This window comes from Ranitomeya imitator, chromosome 3, assembly GCF_032444005.1.
Source record: "Ranitomeya imitator isolate aRanImi1 chromosome 3, aRanImi1.pri, whole genome shotgun sequence".
Classification (NCBI taxonomy): domain Eukaryota; kingdom Metazoa; phylum Chordata; class Amphibia; order Anura; family Dendrobatidae; genus Ranitomeya; species Ranitomeya imitator.
The window spans coordinates 254,876,630-254,900,359 of record NC_091284.1 but is presented as its reverse complement, the minus strand read 5'-3'; the positions used below and the strand labels follow the sequence as shown (position 1 = coordinate 254,900,359).

At 42.2% G+C, this 23,730-nt stretch overlaps 1 protein-coding gene across 2 annotated transcripts in view; it reads right to left on the bottom strand.

Annotated features, from left to right (window-relative positions):
* Positions 1-23,730, bottom strand: part of ACACA (acetyl-CoA carboxylase alpha) — a 575,142-nt gene that overhangs the window by 278,423 nt on the left and 272,989 nt on the right. For both annotated transcript variants that reach the window (XM_069756397.1, XM_069756396.1), the window contains exons 35-37: positions 18,442-18,486; positions 2,355-2,396; positions 1,522-1,737 (exon numbers count right to left, since the gene is read on the bottom strand). In XM_069756397.1, the coding sequence (XP_069612498.1) occupies positions 1,522-1,737; positions 2,355-2,396; positions 18,442-18,486 (303 nt within the window). The remainder of the gene's footprint in view (positions 1-1,521; positions 1,738-2,354; positions 2,397-18,441; positions 18,487-23,730) is intronic.

The following is a 23,730-nucleotide window of genomic DNA, read 5'->3' as shown; positions in this document are numbered from 1 at the left end:
TCAATTTTTAAGCCTGACTGATGGTTTGCACCTTGTGGCGAATCCTCTGTATTTGAACTCATGAAGTCTTCTCTTTCTGTTAGACTTATATACTGATACACCTACTTCCTGGAGAGTGTTCTTCACTTGGTTGGCTGTTGTGAAGGGGGTTTTCTTTACTGTGGAAAGGATCCTAAGATCATCCATCACTGTTGTCTTCTTTGGACATCCATGTATTTTTTTGAGTTCCCAAGCACGCCATTGAGCTCTTTTTATCAGATTTTACCAATCTCTTGATTTGGCTACTCCTAAAATTTCTGTTATCTCTCTGATAGATTTCTTCCTTTTTTCATCCTAATGATGGTCTGGTTCTCTTAAGGTACCGTCACACTAAGCGACGCTGCAGCGATACCGACAACGATGTCGATCGCTGCAGCGTTGCTGTTTGGTCGCTGGAGAGCTGTCACACAGACAGCTCTCCAGCGACCAACGATCCCGAAGTCCCCGGGTAACCAGGGTAAACCTCGGGTTACTAAGCGCAGGGCCGCGCTTAGTAACCCGATGTTTACCCTAGTTACCGTTGTAAATGTAAAAAAAACAAACACTACATACTTACATTCCCGGTGTCTGGTCATGTCCCTCGCCGTCAGCTTCCCGCACTGACTGAGCGCCGGCCGTAAAGTACAGCGGTGACGTCACCGCTGTGCTGTACTTTACGGCTGGCCGGCGCTCACCAGTCAGTGCGGGAAGCTGAAGGCGAGGGACATGACCAGACACCGGGAATGTAAGTATGTAGTGTTTTTTTTTTTTACATTTACAACGGTAACCAGGGTAAACATCGGGTTACTAAGCGCGGCCCTGCGCTTAGTAACCCGATATTTACCCTGGTTACCAGTGAAGACATCGCTGAATCGGCGTCACACACGCCGATTCAGCGATGTCAGCGGGAGATCCAGCGACAAAATAAAGTGCTGGACTTTCCCCAGCGACCAACGATCTCCCAGCAGGGGCCTGATCGTTGGTCGCTGTCACACATAACGATTTTGTTAATGATATCGTTGCTACATCACAAAAAGCAATGATATCGTTAACGATATAGTTATGTGTGACGGTACCTTTATACTGAGAGCTCCTTTGACCTCATGTGGTGGGGTTCGCAGCAAGTGTTTCCAAATGCAAATGACACCTAGAATAAGCTGCAGATCTTTTACTTACTTAATTCATAAAGGGTTACTGGTGAAATTGCCCATGAAGCCCATTAAAGAGCTTTTGAGATAACTGTCCAATTACTTTTGGTACCTTTAAAGAGAGGCAGCTACATATTAAAGAGCTGTAATTCCTAAACCCTTACTTCAATTAGGATGTAAATTCCCAAAAATTAAAGTTGAGAGACTGCACTTTAAGCCCATATTGATTATATAACTGGATCTTGAATATGTTTTGTTAAATGGCAAAACTACCAAAACCTGTGTCACTGCCCAAATATTTCTAGACCGAAGTGTATTTAGTGTTAGTAAAAATGAAAAATACAGCCATACCCACCTTGGTAACTAGATCTGAGTGTCTGATGATCGCGCGGACAAAAAATCTATAATCTGTCACTTCGATTCCTTCTTCTACCTTAGCAGCCCCCAAATATAGATGCATTTTATGGTTCGCACATGGAATGGCTGTTAAGTCAAAGTTTCTCATACGGTTCAGTTCCAACTGGAAGGCAAGGGCAGGCTCCAAATGTCTGTAGATTCGGTCTTCTTCAAACTTTAAAAACACAAATTTTGACAGAATTATTAAAAAGAAAAGAACTATTTTCTACTTTAGAAATCATGCACTGTAATGCGAAATAATGAATTTTGTGTTCTGTCAAGATCTAACATTACTTCTTTCTCAGGTGTATTCTAAAGGGAACCTGACAGGTGAAAAATGCTGCCAAAACCATGGACATCATGTATCAGCTACTGGCTGTAGGATCTTAGCCATGTATGTTTGTCTCTGAAGCTGCGGCGTTTCAGAGAAAAAACATACTTTTAATAACTGCCAGGGACCGAACCATAATGTGAAGGAGTTGTTCAGGTGGGTACCTGGCATATTCTCCCCGCTCGCTAACCAAGATTGACAGGTCTCTGCCAATATGCGTAGGCATACATGGCATGTAAGCAAAAACACAAGGTTGTGATCGTACAGCCAGTGACTGATACATGCTGCCCTCATTTCGGCAGCATGTATCATCACTTATTTAGGTTTTAATTATGCTTATTGCTCCTGTTTACTTTATGATCAGATTATATTCTTCACATCTGGATAACTTTTAATACTTTTATTCATTCTAAAATTCTGTAATTAAAACAAAAAAAAATCATCTTTGACAGAAGACATACCTTGCTCCTTGCCCGGAAAGTAAAGAATTTTGGGAATTCCCTCTAAAGATTGTAAAAAAACAAAATGTGAGGTTAAGAATTATTAATAATAAAAAAATAATAAACTGCACATAGAAAAAAAACAGCAAAATATAAATGTATAAAATATAACAAAGGAAGGTCATTATAACTGATAAGCATCATACTACTTAAAGGGAACCTGTCATGTTATACATGCAGCACAATCTGTGGAAAACATTGTATAGAGCGGAGGCTGAGCAGAATGCTATGTAGGCTTGCTAGAAAAGTATAGTATAACTAGTTCAGTATAACTTATTCTACTTTTTTGCGATACCCTTGTACCTTAACCCCTTTACCCCCAAGGGTGGTTTGCACGTTAATGACCGGGCCAATTTTTGCAATTCTGACCACTGTCCCTTTATGAGGTTAAAACTCTGAAACGCTTCAACGGATCCCAGTGATTCTGACACTGTTTTCTCGAGACATATTGCACTTCATGATATTGGTAAAATTTCTTTGATATTACCGGCATTTATTTGTGAAAAAAACGGAAATTTGGTGAAAATTTTGAAAATTTAGCAATTTTCTAACTTTGAATTTTTATGCAATTAAATCACAGAGATATGTCACACAAAATACTTAATAAGTAACATTTCCCACATGTCTACTTTACATCAGCACAATTTTGGAACCAAAATTTTTTTTTGTTATGGAGTTATAAGGGTTAAAAGTTGACCAGCAATTTCTCATTTCTACAACACCATTTTTTTTTAGGGACCACATCTCATTTCAAGTCATTTTTGAGGGGTCTATATGATAGAAAATACCCAAGTGTGACACCATTCTAAAAACTGCACCCCTCAAGGTGCTCAAAACCATATTCAAGAAGTTTATTAACCCTTCTGGTACTTCACAGGAATTTTTGGAATGTTTAAATAAAAATGAACATTTAACTTTTTTTCACAAAAAATTTACTTCAGCTCCAATTTGTTTTATTTTACCAAGGGTAACAGAAGAAAATGGACCCCAAAAGTTGTTTTACAATTTGTCCTGAGTACACCGATACCCCATATGTGGGGGTAAACCACTGTTTGGGCGCATGACAGGAATTGAGATGGGACGCCATGTTGCGTTTGGAGAGCCACTGATGTGCCTAAACATTGAAACCCCCCACAACTGACACCATTTTGGAAAGCAGACCCCCTAAGGAACTTATCTAGATGTGTCGTGAGCGCTTTGACCCACCAAGGGCTTCACAGAAGTTTATAATGCAGAGCCGTAAAAATAAAACAAAATTTTTTTCCCTCAAAAATTATTTTTTAGCCCCCAGTTTTGTATTTTCCCAAGGGTAAGAGGAGAAATTCGACCCCAAAAGTTGTTGTCCAATTAGTCCTGAGTACGCTGATACCCCATATGTGGGGGGAACCACCGTTTGGGAGCATGGGAGGGCTCGGAAGGGAAGGAGCGCCATTTGGAATGCAGACTTAGATGGAATGGTCTGCAGGCGTCACATTGCGTTTGCAGAGCCCCTAATGTAGCTAAACAGTAGGAACCCCCCACAAGTGACCCCATATTGGAAACTAGACCCCCCAAGGAACTTATCTAGATGTGTTTTGAGAACTTTGAACCCCCAAGTGTTTCACTACAGTTTATAACGCAGAGCCGTGAAATTAAAAAAATCTTTTTTTTTTCCACAAAAATTATTTTTTAGCCCCCAGTTTTGTATTTTCTCAAGGGTAACAGGAGAAATTGGACCCCAAAAGTTGTTGTCCTATTTGTCCTGAGTACGCTGATACCCCATTTGTTGGGGTAAACCCCTGTTTGGGCACACGGGAGAGCTCGGAAGGGAAGGAGCACTGTTTTACTTTTTCAACGCAGAATTGGCTGGAATTGAGATCGGACGCAATGTCGCGTTTGGAGAGTCCCTGATTTGCCTAAACAGTGGAAACCCCCCAATTATAGCTGAAACCCTAATCCAAACACACCCCTAACCGTAATCCCAACAGTAACCCTAACTACACCTCTAACCCTGACACACCCCTAACCCTTATCCCAACTCTATTCCCAACCGTAAATGTAATTTAAACCCTAACCGTAGCCTTAATCCTAGCCCCAACCCTAACCCTAGCCTGTTAGCCCCTAGCCCTAACCCTAGCACTAACCCTAATGGGAAAATGGAAATAAATACATTATTTTAATTTTTCCCTAACTAAGGGGGTGATGAAGGGGGGTTTGATTTACTTTTATAGCGGGTTTTTTAGCGGATTTTTATGATTGGCAGCCGTCACACACTGAAAGACGCTTTTTATTGCAAAAAATATTTTTTGCGTTACCACATTTTGAGAGCTATAATTTTTCCATATTTTGGTCCACAGAGTCATGTGAGGTCTTGTTTTTTGTGGGACGAGTTGACGTTTTTATTGGTAACATTTTCGGGCACGTGACATTTTTTTATCGCTTTTTATTCCAATTTTTGTGGCAGAATGACCAAAAACCAGCTATTCATGAATTTCTTTTGGGGGAGGCGTTTATACCGTTTCGCGTTTGGTAAAATTGATAAAGCAGTTTTATTCTTCGGGTCAGTACGATTACAGCGACACCTCATTTATATAATTTTTTTATGTTTTGGCGCTTTTATACGATAAAAACTATTTTATAGAAAAAATAATTATTTTTGATCGCGTATTATTCCACTTTTTGTTCGGCGGTATGATAATAAAGCGTTGTTTTTTGCCTCGTTTTTTTTCTTACGGTGTTTACTGAAGGGGTTAACTAGTGGGCCAATTTTATAGGTCGGGCCGTTACGGACGCGGCGATACTAAATATGTGTACTTTTATTGTTTTTTTTTAATTTAGATAAAGAAATGTATTTATGGAAATAATAATATATATATTTTTTTAATATTTAGGAATTTTTTTTTATATTTTTTTTTTACACATGTGGAAATTTTTTTAAAACTTTTTTACTTTGTCCCAGGGGGGGACATCACAGATCGCTGATCTGACAGTTTGCACAGCACTCTGTCAGATCACCGATCTGTCTGAGAGCACTGCAAGCTTACCAAGTGTCTGCTCTGAGCAGGCACTTGGTAAGCCACCTCCCTTCCTGCAGGACTTGGATGCCGCGGCCATCTTGGATCCGGGCCTGCTACAGGGAGGGAGGTAAGGAGACCCTCGAAGCAACACGATCACATCGCGTTGCTGCGGGGGTCTCAGGGAAGCCCGCAGGGAGCCCCCTCCCTGCGCGATGCTTCCCTGTACCGCCGGCACACCGCAATCATGTTTGATCGCGGTGTGCCGGGGGTTAATGTGCCGGGGGCGGTCCGTGACCGCTCCTGGCACATAGTGCCGGATGTCAGCTGCAATAGGCAGCTGACACCCGGCCGCGATCAGCCGCGCTCCCCCCGTGAGCGCGGCCGATCGCGTATGACGTACTATCCTGTCGGTGGGCATACAGGCCCACCCCACCTCGACGGGATAGTACATCTAATGTCAGAAAGGGGTTAAAGGAGATCTCATATCCTCTATCTCCTTTGTTAAAAGAACAACAGCACAAGAGAAGATGGCCGTGAAATTCCAGGTTAGAGAAGCCAAGTGTAAGGAGGTGTATACATCTACCAAGGGCGTGGAGTAATGGTAGCATATTCTCTTTCACTATAGAGCAGTACATCTGTGATTTCATGATACCACCAATAACATGTAGCTTCCCGACACAATCAGCACTCATGCAGCCCCACATTTGGACATTTTGCCCCCACCATTTTTCACTGTAGGCACCATGCATTTTTCTTTGCATTCTTCACTTTTGCAACACCATAATGTTTGCAACACCATACTGTTTGGAAATTATCAGTTTCAAAAACATTTATCTTGGTCTCATCATGCCATAGTATAGAGTCCCAGTAGCCTTCATATTTGTCAGCATGGGCCCAGGCAAATTGCAGGTGGGGCTTTTTTTGCATGCGCTTCAGAATAAGTTTACGTCTTGGATTGTACCCATGCATGCCATTCCTATGCTGTGTACGCCATATTGTGTCAGTGGAAACACTCACACTGGTTTTGGTTTCTATTTCTTTAGATAATTTAGATTCTTTAGGTAAACTTGCATGTCGATTTTCCTCAACCCTTCTCATAAGAAGACACTCCTGTTTAGGTGTTAACCTCCATGGTCGGCCTGGATGTCTCTGTGAGATGGTTGCAGATCCAGCTTTGTTAAATTTTTGTATCGCTTTTGCTACAGTATCCTGACTGATAAGTAGAGCTTGTAGCCATCACATTTCTTATGTAAATAAAATATTTGCTTTCTTTGGTCTTGTGACATTTTTCTTTCATGTGGTCCCATTGCTGACAGCATGAAATGAGAAGAGGTTTTCTTTGTTAATTAATGCTGTTATACAGTCAACTGTCTGCTGGATACACGGTTAAAGAAAATATAGATTTACCTGTGGTTGAATTTTTGTTAATTAGGATTTTGTAGCCTAAACTTTAGCTTTGCTCCCGAGACATTCTTTGGAATGTACTCCTTTTTCAAACATGGGCTTGAATATATCTGGTAGGAAAAAACTTCTTTGGGTGTGAAAAAAGTGCAAGAGTAGGAGAAATGAGCAGCTGCGGTCTTCTGGCTCCTCTGTATTGCATTAAACCCGTGACACCCTTTTTCCTCTTAAAAAGCTTACTTCGTATTAAATAATCAATCAATCTAGTCACCTGTTGGCTCTATTAATTGGACACAATAACTCAATCATCAACTGGGCCTGATGAGATCCCAATCGAAATATATCAACACTACCAAAAAATTATATGCCAATTTTGTTATCCACCTTGAAGCATGGTTTTGTGTGGACCAGTTTTCTTCCTCCCCGTATGAAATATCCATTATTGTGATCTTGATGCCTGACAAAAACCTACTAGACTGTACCTTTTACAGACCAATATACTTGGGAAATGCAGATTACAAAATACTGTCAAAAATCTTTGCAACTCGACTTAACATTTAATCGCACAATCCTTTCTATTATCCACCCAGACCAAAAGGGCTTTATGCCCAGGAAATCCACCACTATTAATATTAAGTGTATACAAACTTTAATACAAATGTGCTAAAATTGTGTTAGAATGACACTGTTCAGACTTCTGCTTAAACTATTTGGTGGAGCAGTTACAAAAACTATGATGTGGTTCCAGCTACACACTCTTCTAGTGGTGGAATACTTCCATACTATCAGAGTGGCGGCAATGGTTTCCTCAGATTTGCATTTGTTTAGATACTTCCAATTGAAAAATGCATTGAATACACAATTCTCACCAGCCAGTGCCCATATTACTTATGACCCAAGAATACAAATAAGAGGACTCAAAGGCCCCAAGGGGCAGCTTCCTGCCCTGTACATGCACCTGTTGTCAGTTAAGATTAACTCCTTTCCAATGCCAGTGGAGCATGATCTACCTGACCCTGTTAGTTTACATAGACAGCCTAAACTAGTGCTGTTCAGGCTAGTGGACGAGGAACAATGGCATTGTCATGCTTGAATCTTTATAAAAGAGATCGGAAGGCAATTGCCCTTTGATGGTGAACTGACTGACCCTAACTGTTGGTAAATGAAAGCATTGGTTAATACCATTGTGTCATATGAGAGTTAGATTCCATAATATGGAATGTCTGGTTAAATTCCACAGGGTTTGGTTTCCTTGGGTTGACAGTCTTTTCACCATTGATCCTGAAGTATTGGATCCTGAAGTATTGGATCCTGAAGTACAGTAGTAGAATAATTTTCTGTTTTAGTCATGATTAAGTTAAAGAGATTGTCCACTACTAGGACAACCCTTCCTTGACCTAAATGTTTGGCTTCAATAAAATAAAAATTCTTATACTCCCCTTCCATGCCGGCACAGTTCAAGCAGTGCCGGCACAGTTCAAGCAGTGCCGGCACAGTTCAAGCAGTGCCGGCACAGTTCAAGCAGTGCCGGCACAGTTCAAGCAGTGCCGGCACAGTTCAAGCAGTGCCGGCACAGTTCAAGCAGTGCCGGCACAGTTCAAGCAGTGTCGGCACAGTTCAAGCAGTGTCGGCACTCACGGTCCTGGGGCTCTTGTGCGGTTGGATGACACATGGTGCCCAACGCCCATTCAACTCTGGCGTCACTGTCCCCGCCAAAGTGCAAATTGAACATGAAGATTAAGTCAGAGATCGTCTGCAACCCTGGCTTCCTCTTCATGTTCAATTTGTCTGAAGGTGGGGACAGTGATGCCAGCACTGATTGGGCGCCGGGCACATGTCATACAACCACATGAGAGCCCCAGGACCGCGAGTGCCAACATCGTTGGAATGTCACTGGCACGGGATGAGAGTATACACTTTTTTATTTTATCGGAGCCAAACATTTAGATCAAGAAGCGGTTGTCATACTAGCAGACAACCCCTTTAAGACTCTTCTTGTGTTCTTTCTCTCTGACTGTGTTATAGCCTGGTAAGTCAGTATCTGGTTGACTATACTTCTCTGGTGTTTTATTGTGGGTTTGGGATCTTTTATTCAGTCCAAATGTCTCATTCAGCTGGAGTATTCCTTATTCTATTTCTTTTTATGAATGTGTTCAAAGATTGTATTAATGCATCTGCATATGGACTTATTTTCATTGTGTACATGTTCAATGTTTACAATACATTGTTTTGCAACAGATTAGTTAAAACAACAAATTGTATTTTATTCATTTGAAATCTCTGGTGTTTGTATGCTTACGAGTCCAGCGGTCAGCCCTACTCATTGATTTACAGCCATCTCTACATGCAGTCATACAGGGAAGACTGTCAATCACCGATTAGTACAACTCAATAGATTCATATGCATACAAACAGGGATTTAATAGAATAAACAAACACACTGGTCGCGGGCCCTGGAGCTGCATTCTGCGGCCCACAGGGCACTGTAGACATGAGGCATAACGATAAACGATTTATTTGCATATTCTGGTTTTGCTGTTCATTTACTGCTAAAGCAGTTGTGCAAAATTGCAGTAAATAAGTTGCAATTTTTTTTAAAAACAATGTTTTAGGAGATCATTGTCTTCCTTGCATCAAGAAGGAGGGAGAATTTATGCCACACTAACTCTTATATAATGTTTTCTTATCCAAAAATTCCAGGCTTAAAGTTCATAACATGCCCAAGTTTGTCAATGTTAAAACGACATGTTGCGTAGCATTTAAAAAATAAAAAGATTACAACTTTCATACGAGGCCCTCACCTTGAACTTTATAGATGTAAAACAGTATATTTCTGGTATTTAGCATAATTACATTGACTATAACTTTAGGACAGTATGTATGTCTAATATACATTCTAATAACCCCAAGCCTTCCTGCAAGAGTTCCTTGTAACTTTTCAAAGGACCAATATTTTTTTTAGTGTGTTAATTACAGTCAATATAATTATTTCCCAGCATGTTTAGGTGGAAAAGCTTTGCTCCAGCTAACTTCCATTTTCTCATCTCATTAGGTTTTTACCATGATTATTAGTATAATAATCAGCTATGATGATTTGTGTTGCATGTTTTCACATTCTCTAATATGCAGGATGTCTTGATTGGCTAATTTAGGCAAATTATTTTGATTATCTTGACGATGGTTGGCTTATTTGATCGCAGCAGGGGCATAATTTGCATTCATGGGAAGCGAAGTTGTTGTTTTTTTCATGTTGAAAAGCAATGAGATGTTTTTGATTGTGATATCTGCCCTTACTAGCAGTGCAATTTCTAGAAAATAACTTCATTAAAGTGATAACGTGATGCAGCAGTAATGACTCATTGTAGCCTCGAGGAGAAGGATATCCATCCAGTAGATTGAAAAGCTTTCCTTAGCAGGTTTAGTCATTACGGCCATACAATACTTTTAGTCAAATATGTTTTATCAATTTATTCTAAAGAAAACTACCGTAAATAAATTTACAATTCTAGTTTCTAGCAGTCCTTGCTAATATATAATCTATATAAACACAGATGTATGTTTTTTACTTTGGGAGTAAAATGATAATTACGTAATCGCAATTTGATTTTCCTGAAATCCATGACTGCACCTGAGAGAGTGGGATCTGCCCCTATCACTGGACAGGAGGCCAAGAGCACAAATAAAAAGGCAACTCCATCCTCCTTCAGTGGTTTACAAGTAGTCAAGTAGGAGTCACCCAAATTTATTACCATCCTTATTGTTATGATTTATACATTCACTCAAGCTCATTCTTCACCGTGAGAAGACCAAAACCTCAACCACCATAAGCCAGACGGAGAGAATAAATAGAAGTGCGGTCATGGGTTTCTGGAAAATCTAATTACTGGTAAGTGATTATAATTTTTCCCTTGACCCATGACAACACCTGAGAGACGATATCAAAAATCTTCTGATAGGGAGGGAACACCCATTGTAAGATCTTACACCTGAAAAAAGATACAAGGATTATCCTGGTGTCAGAAACCAAAAGATTAGTATTACCAAAGGTAGCTAAGAAACATTAATCCAACTTCACCATATCATAGGTTTCTCTTTTTGGTATGTCCATTAGGGCACCACTCAGTAAGTCCCCTACGTAAGTCAAATAGTGCTTAAGCCAAACAAATTACTGCAGTCAAAGAATTCCATCTTGGAGAACTTCTGATCACACAATGACCTGACACAACTAGAACAGGAAGAAAATATTCAATGTAAAGAAGAGCCATGACCAAACACTCATTTAGACATGATAGTTTATCCTCTTTTCTAAAATGATATCAACTCTCCAACCTCAATGGATGCCTACAATGTAGTCCAACCATGAAGATTGTTAGCTGAAAAGGCTTTATGTGAAACAGATTAGTCTCCGGGCCAAGAGAGAGACCGACAAACCTACAAATAGGACTTGAGGGGCACATATTCTTTCCCTTTTTTTTAAACATTACCTCTTAGTCTATTATTTTGCATGAAGAAACTAATCAGGTAGAGAGACAGAGACCTCATATGGCATTTGTCGAAGCGGAGAGGGACTTAATACCTTACACTTCCAAAAATGTTCATTTATTGATGTTCAATCCGGTTTTGTGTAATATTCCTAACAGTCTTACCTCAATCGCTAGGAATTCATCTTGACTAGCCAAGACGTTCATCATTCGCTAGACAAGTCTGACCGGCAAGGAGATACATCCAGTGACTCTTCCCTTTTTAGGCATATTGTAGAGTTGCTGTTCCTATTACTTCAAAAAGAGCATTTACTGGACTTTTAATATGGCCACAAAACTTAGTCAAATTTTCCAGCTTCATGACTTCAAACCAGGAATAGTGACTTTTCAGAATGACTACGGAGACTAAACTCCAATGTCCCCCTCTCCCACCTCCAACTAGGAGGACTTACTAGGCTTGGAATATTTATCGCCAGAAATAGAATAACTCTGTTTGTCATAGAACTCCAACGAAGAGAATAGACTGGGATATTGACAGTTTACCTACCTAATACCGACAAGTCCAACTTGTGACTCCAGACAAGGAGAGCAAACTAGTATTTAGAAAAGTGCCATCAGATTTAGTGCAATTATATTCATCTTACCACTCCAGGTTGGGAAAGTTTATTGGGACATTGAAGTTTTAATAATTTAATGTCTACAAAATCTTTTTTATGACTCCAGACGAGTATTAACTGGACTTATTCGCCTTACCACAGCCATGTCCATCTTACAACTTCAACTAGGAAGATAAACTTAAACATAGAGGTTTACCAACCTAAATGCCGACCAGTCCATTTTATGACTCCAATTAGGGGAATCAACTGTACTTCTGGTTTAATTCGACTTAGTGCAGCCATGATCATCTTACAACTTCAATTAGGAGGATAAACCAGGACATAGGTGTTTAGCAACTTAAATGCTGACCAACCCATTTTATGACTCCAGACTTGGAGCACTAATTGGGCTTACTATGGTTATATTCACCTAAGCATAAACATAATAATTTTACAACTCCAACCAGCAGGATAAACTGGGACCTAGATGTTTATAACCAAATGCCGACCATTCCGTTTTCTGACTCTAGACTAGGAGGATTAACTGGGCATACGATGGTGTTATTCATCTGAGCACGACCAGGTTAATCTTACAACTGTAACCAAGAGGATAAACTAGGAGCCAGATGTTTACCAACCTAAATGCTAACAAGAGAATTTTCTGACTCCAGACTAGTAGCATTAACAGATTTACACTGGTTTTATTCCTTTTAGCATAACCATATCCATCTTACAAGTCCAACCAGGAAAATAAACTAGGACATTGAAATTTAGCAACATAAATGCTGCCAGTCCATTTTATGACTTAAAACTAGGAAGATTAAGTGGATATATAATGGTTTTAGACAATGATACCTGTGTTTTTGCTGTGTTTAATTTCAACGCCCATTCAAGTGAATGGGTGAAAAAACGCAGCAAAAACGCTGAAAGAAGTGACATGCTCTATATCCAAAAAAGGCAGCAAAGCACAAAATACTGATCACACAAAAAACCAATGTGTGTGCATGAGATTTCTGAAATTTCATACAGTCATGGCCAAAAGTATTGACACCAATGCAATTCTGTCAGATAATACTCATTTTCTTCCTGAAAATGATTGCAAACACAAATTATTTGGTATTATTATCTTCATTTAATTTGTCTTAAATGAAAAAACACAAAAAGAATTGTCCTAAAGCCAAATTGGATATAATTCCACACCAAACATAAAAAAGGGGGTGGACAAAAGTATTGGCACTGTTCGAAAAATCATGTGATGCTTCTCTAATTTGTGTAATTAATAGCACCTGTAACTTACCTGTGGCACCTAACAGGTGTTGGCAATAACTAAATCACACTTGCAGCCAGTTGACATGGATTAAAGTTGACTCAACCGCTGTCCTGTGTCCTTGTGTGTATCACATTGAGCATGGAGAAAAGAAAGAAGACCAAAGAACTGTCTGAGGACTTGAGAAACCAAATTGTGAGGAAGCATGAGCAAACTCAAGGCTACAAGTCCATCTCCAAAGACCTGAATTTTCCTGTGTCTACCGTGCGCAGTGTCATCAAGAAGTTTAAAGCCCATGGCACTGTGGCTAACCTCCCTAGATATGGAAGGAAAAGAAAAATTGACAAAAGATTTCAATGCAACGCAAGATTGTGCGGATGTTGGATAAAGAACCTCGACTAACATCCAAACAAGTTCAAGCTGCACTGCAGCCCGAGGGTACCACAGTGTCAACCCGTACTATCCGTCGGCGTCTGAATGAAAAGGGACTGTATGGTAGGAGACCCAGGAAGACCCCACTTCTTACCCCGAGACATAAAAAAGCCAGGCTGAAGTTTGCCAAAACTTACCTGAAAAAGCCTAAAACGTTTTGGAAGACTGTTCTCTGGTCAGATGAGACAAAAGTAGAGCTTTTTGGGCAAAGGCATCAACATAGAGTTTACAGGAGAAAAAAAAGAGGCATTCAAAGAAAAGAACACGGTCCCTACAGTCAAACATGGCGGAGGTTCCCTGATGTTTTGAGGTTGCTTTGCTGTCTCTGGCACTGGACTGCTTGACCGTGTGCATGGCATTATGAAGTCTGAAGACTACCAACAAATTCTGCAGCATAATGTAGGGCCCAGTGTGAGAAAACCTGGGTCTCCCTCAGAGGTCATGGGTCTTCCAGCAGGACAATGACCCAAAACACACTTCAAAAACCACTAGAAAATGGTTTGAGAGAAAGCACTGGAGACTTCTAAGGTGGCCAGTAGAGTTGAGCGACCTTGACCTTTTTAGAGTTAAGCCGGGTTTCGCGACCCGACTATCTCAAAGGTCGAGTGGAATCGGTCTCTCTCTCTCTCTCTCTCTCCCTCCCTGAACAGAAAAGCTGGTGTTCCACATTTCAAATCGCTACAGCGCACAAACGACAAGATGACGATAGGTCTTAGGGGCGTGGATGCCTATGTCATCACTCTGCCCACGCTCCTTCATTGGCTGAAAAAATGGCGCCAAGCGCGTCATACGAAACGCGACTTTGGCGCGAAAGTTGCGTACCGCATGGCCGACCCCGCACAGGGGTCGGGTCGGGTTTCATGAAACCCGACTTTGCCAAAAGTCGGCGACTTTTGAAAATGAACGATCCATTTCGCTCAACCCTAGTGGCCAGCAATGAGTCCAGACCTGAATCCCATAGAACACCTGTGGAGAGATCTAAAAATGGCAGTTTGGAGAAGGCACCCTTCAAATATCAGGGACCTGGAGCAGTTTGCCAAAGAAGAATGGTCTAAAATTCCAGCAGAGCATTGTAAGAAACTCATTGATGGTTATCGGAAGCGGTTGGTCGCAGTTATTTTGGCTAAAGGTTGTGCAACCAAGTATTAGGCTGAGGGTGCCAATACTTTTGTCTGGCCCATTTTCGAAGTTTTGTGTGAAATGATCAATGCTTTGCTTTTTGCTTCAATCTCTTTTGTGTTTTTCATTTAAGACAAATTAAATGAAGATAATAATACCAAATAATTTGAGTTTGCAATCATTTTCAGGAAGAAACTGAGTATTATCTGACAGAATTGCAGGGGTGTCAATACTTTTGACCATGACTGTAGGCTTTGCTGGTACTGTAAAAAGCAGCTGAAAATTAGCATAAAAAACACAGCAAAAACGCCCTGTGTGAACTTACCCTAACTGGAAGGACAAATTAAGGATATAGATGGTTTACCAGAATAAATGTTGACCGGTTCACTTGTATGCCTCCAGACATAGGAGAAATGACTTGTCTGACAACAGTTACATTTGATTTAGTGCAACATGCACATCTCAAGTAGGAGTGATAGACTGGGAACCTGTTGGACTCAGCAGCCTCCTGAAAGACTGCATTTTGGCCCCATCATCTGGAAGTCATCCATCACAAAGCTCAGCGGCACAGAGCCGCAAGCAAGGAAAAGGTAGAAGAAAAACACACAGTGAGGCACTAATGAAATACCAGAACTAACAAGCCAAAAATCAGCTGGCTAAACAGGAAAAGCCGCACAGCCCAAAGTTAGTACATATCACTGAAAGTCATACCCAGCCAAAGGCCACATCAAGCCAAGCAATTAGGCAGAGAAAGCAGACCAACACACACGGCTGCAGGCCACTCAATGTACACATGGCTGCAGGCCACGCAATGTACACACGGCTGCAGGCCACGCAATGTACACATGGCTGCAGGCTGCGCAGCTGACTCAAAGCGGCAGCTAATCACCAGGCCACAGGCCATATAGTCAACACAAAGCAGCAGACCACACAGCTAACACAAGATCACAGCTAAACACCATGCTGCAGGTCGTTCACAGCTTACGCCAAACCCAGCATCAACCATAAGGCCGCAGGCTTCACATAAACCATGAACCTTTTGACCAAATATCAGATTTGAGGCAGTTGATATTACAGACATGAAACCTAGCTTTCTCAAATTTAATTATAATATTTCAATGCCCAAATAGGCCAATGTACTCACTACGATTTTTGCTAGAACTTGCTATAGAGCACCTAAAGCACTGTACTCAACGCCCCTCTGTCAGCAGGACAGGAAACTACTGAAGGAAAAAGTGGGAGTTGCCTTTTTATTTTGCTCTTGGCTTCCTGTCCAGTGATAGGATGGATTCCTGCAGGGAAGGGGTTAAGCGTTTTCAGCTTACCCAGGCCCTGTGTCATGTGCTCCCGGGGATTTCAGGCAACGGTGTGCGTTCTGCAGGTGCCTTGCGATGAGAACAGAAATGGCTGCCGAGAATAGCGTTTGCACTTCTCATTAGTACCGAGAGGTGCCTGAGGAAGTGGGCGGAGACATAGCTGGCGGGCGAGAACATCGCTGTGGCGCTTCTCGTTCAGAGCGAGAAGTGCCTGAAGAAATGGGCAGAGCCGCTCCGATGGACGGGGTAACGAAGAGACGTGGCCTAGTCAAGCCAGAGGACGGGGAATAAATTTGTGGCTGCATGGAGGGGAGCACGCGACCGTGATAAAGCATTGTGGTATGCGTCTCAACTAGGGAGCACAGAGCCGTGTGCTGCATGGGGAGCCCTCCTGCCGCCTGTGGGCACTGTTTATATAAACCCCAGCTTCACTCATCGCTGTCGGCCCAGTACCTGTAGTAAGGGGTCCTCCTGTCTGCCGAGTGCAGATGAAGCTGCGCTCCTCCGGAGCTGGATTGTCAGGTACTGGCCATGATGTCCAACCTCAATCCACCCTCCCTTTGATAGGGAGGCAGAGAGGGACCATCTGCCTCCGGTCATCATCTGCTTTCTAATAGTGGTGATGCTGTGGGGGCTGCACGGACCGTACTGGGGCTTCTGTGTATCCTGTGGGTTCAGTCCCTTGAGATGGAACAGGGTTGCGTCTGACTGTGGGCGACACCCCACGTTCCCATCTGTTGGTGATGTGGGGACAGCAGAACCCTGGGGGGACCCGTCGCCCCTGGAATGAGCGCAGGCATAAGAACGATGCAGGAGGGGTACGGGGAAGCGACACTCCACGTTCCCGCCTGTCGAACATTTGGGGACATCGGGACCTTGAAAGGACCCGTCGCCCCTTCAATCCATGGGAAAATATTAAAAATCAAAAGTAAAAATTTAAAATAATAAAGTCCCGAAATAATAAAGACTCAAGTGCATCCTACGGACACTAAGCAAGAGCTGGTTCAGGCTAGAGCCAGCAGACGGTGTATTCTGAAGAGGAGGAGTTATTCTTTTCTATGTTTACTTTGTGTCCTCCTAGTGACATAAGCATAGTACCCATGGTCCTGTGTCCCCCAATGATACGAAGGAGAAAGACAAATTCCATGCCAATCTCTTCTGGTAGTGGCTTATCTTTCAACAGAACACAGGATTGGGCATGTTACAATGCAACATACTTAATTTTCACTTTTTCACTTTTCTTAGAATCTGCTATATACAGATTACATTAGCAGTGCATCTTGCCAAAACCAGTAGCATTTTCTGACATTTAAACAGTCCTTTGGCAAAAAAAAAAAGAAATGATAAAGTACACACATCCATGAAAAAAAGATACTCAAAAACAAAAGTAATAAATCACAACAACAAAAAAATCACTTGTAAAATAACTCAATGTCTGCCTATATACCTACATCTATGAGATATACACATATAAAAAGATTAAAGATGTTCTATGTGGGAAAAACAAAGTTTTCAGTCCTATTATTTTTACCTAATGAGTTGCTGATGCAGCTACAATTCATCCTCTCAAACAAAATGATGTACGATGATAAAGAGGTTTACCGGGCTACTATTGAATTTCCGCAGTCACATTATGTGACAACAGATTGCTGAATCCTGGCAGTGTGCATGTGCCAACTGCTCAAGCTGGCAAAACCTGCAGAATCCTGACTGTGGGCAAATTGCAGTGTCAGATTTTCGCAATCCACAATCAAGCAAGTGACTGCAGAGATGTATTTGGAGCCTGGAATACTTAATTAAGAATCAACACTACTCCCATTCAGCAGGTATAAACAGCACACAAACTGTCCTACTTAAAAAAAGGTATTAGGAGAGGTGTCTCACAGTGCCTAAGGGCTGAGGCTGTGATGCAATTCTTTCTAGAAAATGCACTTTTGATGGATAAATGTCTTTGTGATTGCAAATAAAAGTAACTAACTACACTAAAACTTTTGCTCATCTGACAGGTCAAGCATACTTGAACCAATAACAAAATAATTACTAATCGCCTACTCTTTTCCCCCAGTAACCTAGCGCTGACCATACAGCTCTTCTATTCTCTGCTCACCTGCGTAGTTCTGGCATCATGGCTCCCACTGATGAGCAGTGATGCCAGTAAAACAGCACATGACCGCTTTCACAGCATTGGCAGTCATTTCTAAAAAAAAATTAAGTCTGATAACCCTTTTCTAACGATTGTTCTTGAGCCAATATTTCTTGCAAGTGGCTTCAATTCCTAATTCTCGCTCAGAGAACGAGCAGGATGAAAATCTGAACTTGACACCCAAAAAAAAAAAAAAAAAACTGCTAATTTTCGATAGCTACTAAAATATTCATAACTAGGTAGCTCATAGGTTTCAAAAGAAAATATTAGCAGTTAATTTTATTTGTGCAGACTCACATGAAACCTTTGGTCAACCTCACAGTTAACCTGCTTTCTGAAATCCTGTAGGAAAAAAATTAAGAGAAGTTTAGTATAGTATATTTACAACTAACAATAATTTAGACACAGTTGCTAAATATAGAATATAAGAAAACAATTGCAATATAAAAAAGCACAATATGGTGTAGTTGGTCATACAGGAAACAGAATCTGATCTGCCTTAAGGTACCTTCACACTCAGCGACACTGCAGCGATACCGACAACGATGCCGATCGCTGCAGCGTCGCTGTTTGGTCGCTGGAGAGCTGTCACACAGACAGCTCTCCAGCGACCAACGATCCTGAGGTCCCCGGGTAACCAGGGTAAACATCGGGTTACTAAGCGCAGGGCCGCGCTTAGTAACCCGATGTTTACCCTGGTTACCAGCGTAAAAGTAAAAAAAACAAACACTACATACTTACTTACCGCTGTCTGTCCCCGGCGCTAGGCTTCTCTGCACTCCTCCTGCACTGACTGTGAGCACAGCGGCCGGAAAGCAGAGCGGTGACGTCACCGCTCTGCTTTCCGGCTGACCGACGCTCACAGCCAGTGCAGGAGGAGCGCAGAGAAGCTGAGCGCCGGGGACAGACAGCGGTAGGTAAGTATGTAGTGTTTGTTTTTTTAACTTTTACGCTGGTAACCAGGGTAAACATCAGGTTACTAAGCGCGGCCCTGCGCTTAGTAACCCGATGTTTACCCTGGTTGCCAGTGAAGACATCGCTGGATCGGTGTCACACACGCCGATCCAGCGATGTCTGCAGGGGGTCCAGCGACGAAATAAAGTTCTGGACTTTCCTCAGCTACCAACGATCTCCCAGCAGGGGCCTGATCGTTGGTCGCTGTCACACAGAACGATTTCCTTAACAATATCGTTGCTACGTCACAAAAAACAACAATATCGTTAACGATATCGTTATGTGTGAAGGTACCTTTAAAGTGATCCTATCAGCAGGATTTTGCTAAGTAAACTACAGGCATTGTCAGGTTGGCAGTGTTAATCTGAAAAGACCTGCACACAGGCCTGCCCTGAGGCACAAACATGTTCCTCATCATAGAAACAGACTGTTTGTGCTTCGGGGCGGCCTGTGGGCAGGTCTTTCCTTTGTTTCTCTGGTTTAGTGCAGGAAGATAAGACTCTGCCTACAGTCCCGCCTCGCATGAGCATCTCATTAACTGAAAACCTCTAACTCAAAATCACAAGATGGATTTCTTCACCCCAGGTACCATTTTAATCAGTTTAACACTGCCAACCTGACAATGCCTGTAGTTTACTTAGCAAAATTCAGCTGACAGGTTCACTTTAAGACTGGTTGCTATGTTTTCGTGGTGTTTCTCGTGATGTTTTGGGGGCTAAACATTTCGGAAGCAATTTTCTACTTTAAAATCTATATTAAAATAAAAATGGAACTTCATTTAGTAAGTTTTGATGTCTAGTTCCGGTCAATAGTGTTATTTTCAAAGAGCAGCAGGGGGATTTTTTCCTCAAAGGTTTCTCTACAGAATTTGGAAAATGTCTTCCCACAAAACCAGCATTTTGCACATGTAATCTTTTTTAATTTTTACAAGTGTTTAATACATTTGGAAATAAATATGAGTGCAGAAAGTCTAAAAACACACGATAGAGAGAAATTTGTAGTCTGGACAAAGTAGTTTTACATTATTAGGCTACTTTCACACATCAGGTTTTTCACCGCATGCCGGTTCCGGAGTCGCACCACAGCGTCGGATCCAGCTTATTTTGTGGAAACCGAATTAGACGGATCAGTTTTTCAGCCGGATCAGGTGTCCGGATCCGGCGAGAAACCGGATCCGTCCTATCCGGTTGTTATCCATTTCTTCCGGTTTTCCATCCGGTTTTTGACGGATCCGGTTTTTAAAAACTCCCCCTGACAGGCTAAAAATGTAATTAGCCCGCTGAAAACTATATATATAGTGTTCCTGCAGCCCATCAGTGACAGGTTTCAGAGGAGCAAGATAGAGCAAGATGGACAGCATTATTGCGAAGATTCTGCAGAACAACGTGGATTTCATCGTGGAGGCGAATCGATTGAAAACAATTGATGTTGAGAAGGAGCGAGAGAGACAGCGCATCATGCGTTTGCGCCGACGCTCTTTGTGGATCGACCCCATCATGGCACAGAGAATGACACGGGGAGTCTTTTCTACTTTATACATGGAGCTACGAGGAGACCCAGAGAAGTTTTTCAGCTATGTGCGGATGAAAGCGGAGAACTTTGATGTATTGGTGGAGCAGATTGAACATCTAATAAGAAGGAGTGATACATATTGCAGATTCTCCATAACACCGGCTGAGCATCTGATGGTCACTCTTCGGTAAGCATTCTATTTTGATGTACTCTTGTAGCGCACTTTCATTGATAGATATTTTGAATTTGCAGTAATTCCTGCCTTGCTTTTGTTGACAGATTCCTAGCTACTGGAGAATCCCTGTCTTCACTACATTTCTAGCTCAGACTGGGAAGTTCAACCATATCTGGAATACTGAGGCACACTTGCCGTGCTGTGTGGGACTCTCTGCACGACGAATTCATCCCACATCCCACAATGTAGACATGGTTGGAAGTAGCTGACAGTTTCCAGGGAGTGTGTCAGTTTCCCAATTGCTTGGGCGCGGTGGATGGGAAACATATCCGTATAGTGAAACCGGCTGGTTCTGGATCCGAGTATTTCAACTATAAAAATACTTTTCCATCGTGCTGATGGCCATCACTGATGCGGATTACAAATTTGTTGCGGTGGATATTGGGACGTATGGCCGCTCAAATGATTCACAAGTTTTCAAACTGTCTTTTATGGGACAAACCTTTCAATCCCCCCCCAGACCACTGCCTCAAACCTCTGAGCCACCAATGCCTTTTGTTTGTGTTGGGGATGAAGCCTTTCAGCTTTCAGAACATCTTTTGAAACCCTACTCCAGCCGTGGTTTAAACAATACTAAAAGAATTTTCAACTACCGACTCACATGTGCACGGAGAATGGTGGAGTGTGCGTTTGGGATCTTAACCGCCAAATGGAGAGTTCTCCTGACATCCATTAACTTGAAGACAGACACTGTGGATGAGGTGGTGAAAGCTTGTGTTGTCCTGCACAATTATGTGCTATCCAAGGAACAGATTTCCATTGAGGACCAGTCTGAACAAACCACCTTGGCCAAACGTATAGAAGTTCTGCCACTGTTTCCAGAATTCGGGATCAATTTGCAGAATATTTTATTTCACCGAAAGGAAGAATACACTGGCAGGATGAGAGAGTTTAAACAATTTGTCTTGATCATAGTAATAACTTTTTTACCTTTTACCCATGTTGTGTACCTATGTGGGTAGTACCCAAAGTATGTAACCTTTTACCCCAGTTGTGTATCTGTTTGATTTTACATTTTACCAAAATTATGTACCTGTTTGGTTATACGTTTTACCCAAGTTGTGTACCTGTTTGGTTTTACCTTTTACACAAGTTGTGCATCTGTTTGGGTTGTACCCAAAGTATTTTACCTCTGACCAATAAACCTTGTTTAACCAAAGTGTTATCTATACCTTATAAAGAATAAATACAAGATAGCTGTAAACAACACAGTTTTATTACATTTTTTTAAAATAACAAAAACAAACTTTTATTTTGAAACACAGAAAAAACTATTTTGCAGCACACAAAACTATAGATTGGAATAAGTCGGGGTGGAGATAGTGCTGGAGGGGCTGTCAGATAGGGACACCGTCAGTGGGAGTGTGGAGAGAGGAATGTGTAGGTGGTGGGGAAGGATCAATAGGTAGTGGTAAAGGAGTGGAGAAGGCAATTGAGCGGGTGGACAAGAAAGTGGGATTGGGGTTAGGAGTTTGGTAGGATGGAGGGGTGTAGGTGATGTTTTGGTAGGATTGGAAGGCAGAAACAGTGATGGTGGAGAAAAGGGTTGGGAAGGAAGTGAAAGAAGCTGTTGGTAGTGGGCAGGGAGAGGAGGCGTGGATGAAGTAGATGGGAAGTGGTATGGGTCGGGATCATCATATTGGTGGGAAGGGGCACGGATGGGACGCTGGTAGTGTGGCTGGTGGTAAGGGGCGCGGGAACGCTGTGAGGGTTGTGGCTGGTGGGACGGGGTACGGGCACGATGTGGTTGATGGTGGGGTTGGTGGGATGGGGCACGGGCACGTTGGTGGTATGGGTCAGGAGGATGGTAGTGGCTGTATTGATGGATAGTGGAGGAAGGGGGGGGCAGTTGCAGCATGGGTGGCAAGAACCTTGTGTTTTGAGGCAATGAGCGCTAGAGTTGACTGGCAGGATTCCATTACTTGCATCTGCTGAGAAGTACATAGCGTCTCCATTTGCTCAAGTACCGACTGGAAAAAAGTGTTGTTCGGTGACTGTCTTGCCTCTGAACGCATCGTTATCATCAGAAGTGTATGCATCTCGAGTATACTTTTATTTATGAAATTAAAACCTGCAGCCATTTGCTCGGACAAAACTTTCAGACAGTTCTGGAAGGATGCGTTCAGGTGTAAGAACTCGGGAGCATAACTCTGTACCTGACCTCTCTGCCGATAGCGCCCAGATACTACAGGTGTACTAGAAGTGGCAGCAGCAGAGGGGTGGGGTACAGGAAACGCTATATCCTCACCAGCAGAAACATGCAATGGAACCGGCCAGGATGCTCCAGCGCTCGCGGATGGGACAGAGGGATCCGATGTGTGGGAAGGCTGGGAAGGTGCAGAGTGGGAAGGTGCAGAGGGGCCCGCACTGTGAAAGTGTACCTCGGTGGCGGCCTCCTGAGGGATCATCCCAGAAGGATTCAACTGTGCTGCAGGCTCCCGAGTGCTGCCGACGGTGCTGTGGAACAAAAGAGAAAAAAACAAACAATTAATATACTATAATTGCATGGCCCTGGCTGAAAGAGCAAAAGAGGGTTAGACATGTAAAACATTGGTTATCATCACATGTGGTGGGTAATATTTACCTTTGTGTCACCATCGTTGACCTGAGGAACGACAGGGCTTCGGCATACTTGTATTTGCTCCTGGTTGGCCGCTATGTTTTCACAGTATAATGCTCCTAGAGCTGCTATCTGTACTTTTAAGGTACTTACTGAAAGGCCTAGGTCTAACCCCTTTTGTAGAAATTCTAATATTTCAGCATCTGGGACCCCGTCTTTCAACCTTACCCCGGAAGAGGGCAAATTTTTTTTCCAAGTTTTGCCATATATTTTTGTGGTCACAGGTTTTCTACTTTTAATTAGTGTAGAAACTAGCTTGTCAGAA